This window comes from Hippocampus comes, unplaced genomic scaffold, assembly GCF_001891065.2.
Source record: "Hippocampus comes isolate QL1 unplaced genomic scaffold, H_comes_QL1_v1.1 scaffold248, whole genome shotgun sequence".
NCBI classification, from domain to species: Eukaryota; Metazoa; Chordata; class Actinopteri; order Syngnathiformes; family Syngnathidae; genus Hippocampus; species Hippocampus comes.
In genome coordinates, this window is record NW_017806277.1 from 152,067 (window position 1) to 156,811 (window position 4,745).

At 38.7% G+C, this 4,745-nt stretch overlaps 1 protein-coding gene across 6 annotated transcripts in view; it reads left to right on the top strand.

Annotated features, from left to right (window-relative positions):
- The first annotated feature begins 1,233 nt into the window (after window positions 1-1,233).
- Window positions 1,234-4,745, top strand: part of usp25 (ubiquitin specific peptidase 25) — a 32,048-nt gene continuing 28,536 nt past the window's right edge. For 5 of the 6 annotated variants that reach the window (XM_019857727.1, XM_019857730.1, XM_019857731.1 and 2 more), the window contains exons 1-2: window positions 1,235-1,453; window positions 3,974-4,051. In XM_019857727.1, the coding sequence (XP_019713286.1) occupies window positions 1,412-1,453; window positions 3,974-4,051 (120 nt within the window). In that variant the 5' untranslated portion in view covers window positions 1,235-1,411. Of the gene's footprint in view, window positions 1,454-3,973; window positions 4,052-4,745 lie in introns of all 6 variants that reach the window. The other variant, XM_019857729.1, reaches the window with a different exon arrangement.

Genomic DNA, 4,745 nt, shown 5'->3' on the forward strand with positions numbered 1-4,745 from the left:
AGAGTAATTCCATCAATATGCATTTGTGCTAGTTGGATGACACAATTCATGTTAACGCAACATCCTGACTGCTTCAGTTATAACAACTACAATGCTATTTCTGACGATGACCCAGTTGTGTGGCCATTTGCTTCCTACTTAAATGAATAAATAAAACTGAAATTGGATGAATGTTTAAAATATTTTTCTCTCCGACTTGATGACCTGCACTCCATTACTGATTGAGGATGAGGATTCGAAAACGGATGGATGGAATACCCGAAAGGAATGAAAAGACTTGAATTGACAGTCTGACATAGAGCAAGATAGCAACCTGAGTAAAAAACAAGAAAAAAAAACACTGAGCCAGGATTTGAAGAAGTTTCGTGGGGTCCTAAGATAGAACTTTACTGACATTTGAGGTTCCGAGTTACGAACAGTGCATAATAAACTAGTTGGCGTTGCAGCATAACAATACTTTGTCACATACAGCACAATAAGTCAATAAATAAATACATAAATAAAAGCAAAGGGAAGCATTGAAGAGAATTTAGAAAAAAATAAAGTTAAAAAACAACTGAAGATGTTTTATGTTGGTATGTGGTAAGTAATACAGAGTAATTATGATACAGTATGTATGTACCGGTATGTCCAAACAGCAAAGTACAATACGGTCATATTAACAGCAAGTGAAGCAAAATGATAAATCATAATCAACCAGTGTCCACAGTATGAATCTTGTGATCTCCATCATGTAGGCCTAATAGATACTGTACGAGATGTTGTAGTTATTAAAATGATAGAATATAAATGTGTGACCAACGGGGATGATGCAGTGGGTCAGTTATTAACACGTCTGCCTCACAGTTCACAGGTCGTGGGTTCAAGTTATCTGAGGACTTGACTTGCAAAGAATAATCTACATCTTTCACAAGGAGTACAGGTGACTTGTTGACGAATTTGTCCGTTTTTTTCCATCACACTTGTTGGCACATGCCCGCTCGCAGTACACACTAATCTCAAAGGTTCAATTTGGGGGTTGAGTTTTGCTCAGCAAGCAGACCCACACCTGAATGTGAGGGGGAAAAATAGCAGGTTTATGTATCTAGTCGAAATGTATCAAAATTGAAGACATATACATAATTTACATGCAAAAAAAAAAACAATTCTTGCTGAAATTCAACCTTATTAATAGGAATGTGCCTTACGTTAATACGGTTCGTGACGTAGATTCATACACACAGACATGTGTAATCGATACCAGATCATTGGGAGGCGGCAATGTTTTCATGCCTGCTGACAATCTGGCCAACTCACTCTGCCATGTCGCAGACTAAGGATTCCCAACGCATTTAAGTATTTTGAACATAATTAACGCGTGCGTTTTGCTGATCTTGGTTTTATTTGGTCAACATTTATTTCCGAATCGGCCATGACTGTAGAGCAGAATGTCCTCCAGCAGCATTCTCAAAAGGTAAGCTTAAAGCTAACTGTGGCTAGCTAACTTTATCGTAAGTGCAATGCAATGTCGTTTTGCGGTTCAACTTTGTTCGTAAAATATGCGTTTGTGGGCGTACGCGTCACTCAGCAGCGGTATTATAGATGCGCATTACGATTTGCAATTTAATCGAATGCCATTTGTTTAGAGGAGGCCTTGCGTTATCGTAACCTAAACAGACTAGCCAATGTTTTGCTAATTATTAGCCAGTGTTAGCAGTCGAGCCCATGTTTTGCAGTTTGTGAACATTGCGTAACTATTCCAAGCGTTCTGCTTGCTGACCCTTGCGAACGAGTTTTTACTCAGTTAACCGGTTTAGTCATGTTAGCCAACCGTGGCGTCATTACAAATCAGCAACGCCAAGTGTCACTGTCATATAAGTTCACTGTCATTAACTTATTAATTAAAATTGCTGAGCGAATAATTTATTTTGTGTTAAGTGTATTTTGCTATAGTAATAGGGTACAACAAGCCGGAGGGTGTTGTTTGAAAATAACATTCTCCGGTTTGGGCGTGCTAATGTTGTCGAGGTTACTCATGTCCAAAGTATTTGATAGCTTTGTTTACATAGCATGGCTAGTAGGGATAGCGGAGTCTTCATACATCGCTGAGATTCAGGAGCCTGTATCTGTCATTTGATTTAATGAGCATGCACAGACGTTTGCCGATACGGGAAAGGAACAGAAAAAAATGTCTATACTGCACTTTAAAATTACTTTGAACGAGAAGCAGCGTAACATACAGTCCATGAGTCCATATTTCCAAGTTTGCTTCTTTGAGAGTTTCTGTCATCTATCCTTTCTTCCGCTTGACGTTGCCTCGTACTTTACCTCATGACTGAAGCCTATACATTGTATTCTGCCACCACCCAAGACAGTTTGGAAACTTTTTAACTACATGACAAAAATCTTTCAAAAGTATGAAGTGTGTAGCAGCAGATCATCTTTAGTAGTTGGCTATACACCATATCCGAGAGTTTGCTTAACATGAAATTCCCACTTATGCGGATGCGATGTCTTGGATCACAGGTCAGGGGTGGGGGTTACTTTTCATGTTCAGCACAGTTTTGCTTGTGATTGATGAGGTTATTGTATTATTGTATGCAGTTAAACTACATTCTTTTTTTGTGTGGAAATGTCATGTGATCACTGAGTATTTCAATGGCCATATTGCATCATTCATGCTATGTTCGTACAAGTCAAGTACTGTATATCCATTTCAAGGCTAGAGATACACGCCCTCTCTTTCCCTCGTGACTACGAAACAAGATCAATGCATCCAACACTGTAACTCAAAATAATGTAATTTCACGAAACCCTCTCAAATTGAAAATAACCCATCTGCCTTCTGCTAAGTGTTAAACTTCCCGCAAAGCAAAAATAAATGTCTATTAATTTGATACATCATAGAGAAATAGTATGGAAATGCCGAATATATAAAATGAGGCTTCAAAAAAATGGTTTGTCTCAGCTCTAAAATGTGGGCGTGTCCGCTGAATGCACTTCAACCATGGCAATCAAATATCACTGAAAAATGGGTTGCTACTTCTTTTAGCAACTCTCTTATACATTCATATCCGTGCAGATGAGAATTATCACAGCAAGTATCCAATTATGAGCCAGACTTACCTGAGAACAAGGTTCATGCTGGTCTCCCAGCAATATCACTAGGCGGCTGTTTTTAGCAATGCCCCCCAAAAAAAGAAGGAACACAGAAATTGTAAAAAACAGTTCATTGCTATATATTCACAATTCCTAACTACTTGGCTTGCAGTCTTTTCGTGTTTTTAGCAGCTATCCTCACACATGCACAATGTATTTAGAAACAAATCTATGAGACATTTCTTACGCAGACTTTTAATACATCCTTGTATCCTTCTGCTGGATGTGTTGAGTAACAGCTGCAGTGTTTATTTGTGCTTGGAAGTTATTTTTTATGGCTCACGTTCTCCGGCGTTTTTAATTATCTTCTGTATCATTACTGCATCTCAGTTTAAAAAAATGTTAAAAATACAACACTGATGACTTAGGAACATGAGTTTGGTGAATGCAAAGAGGACCTTTCTGAACGAATTGACACCCTTGAGTGCTGCCTCCTGCACCTGTGAAAACCTCAGGACTTACTCCCTCAGGACCTGTGGGCTTGCCTGCCTTGTGTACCAAGTGCACTCATTATTTGAAGTGCATTTATTGAAGACTTGCATTGCAGATGGAGTGTGTGCTCAGGGTATGCAGTCCTGCTAAGTTGAACATCATTAAGCTCTCAGACATACGGTATATGTAAAAAGTCTACACATCCCATTTCAAACACCAGGTTTGAACATATAAACTCATAACAAAGACAAAAACAAAAATCCAAAGAAAAACAGAGGTATTAAAGTTAATTACAGTTCAAATTTTATTTTATTTTATTTTTTTTTAGGGTAACCCGTAGCAAATTACATGTTCCCATGTTTCTGTGTCCTTTTCGTGAGTGTTGCTCTTTTCCCCTCAACAGCACCAGCAGACACTACTAAACCAGTTGCGAGAGGTCACCGGCACCACAGATGTTCAGCTCCTTCAACAGGCCCTGCAGGTAATTCATGGAATGCATGCGCCATAACTCTTGCACAGTTTACAAAATGTAGCCATGTTGTCTGTGGCTTCCAATTAGAGATGTCTTTATCTGATCGACATGATCGGAAATTGGGGCCAATCACATGATAGTCAGCTGATTGATATCGGCAGAAAAAGAGGTCTTTACTTGCTTTGTACCACAGCTGATTTATATAGTCTTATACGAAGTTATTGTTTTGGGGTACATTTTATTAAAACATTTTTTTTGACAATTTTGATGTGGCCTTCCTTTTCTTCATTGCATTGTATATGGAGTTGTTATGAGCAAGCTCAAAATCAAGTGACTTGTTATCAAGACATCCCTACTACAAATTGTTATAATTCATTTCAGATTTCATTAATGGCTATTGCCTGGGTATTACATTTTAGGACTAATTATCCTGATGGTCAAGTCATAACTCACTCTCGTTAATCAATGTAATAAACGGGTCTGAAATTATTACGATTATTTCACTGCACAATGTCATTTTATGAGCCATTTCCTTGTTTGTTTTTTTTTTGTTAAATTACTTTTATTATAATGTTGTTTTAGGGGTAGGGTTTGTAGTATGCTATGGCAGGGGTCCCCAACCGCCGGTCCGCGGACCGGTACCGGGCCGCAGGGGATTTGGGACCGGGCCGCACAGAACGCACGTGCCTTATTTCCCTTTTAT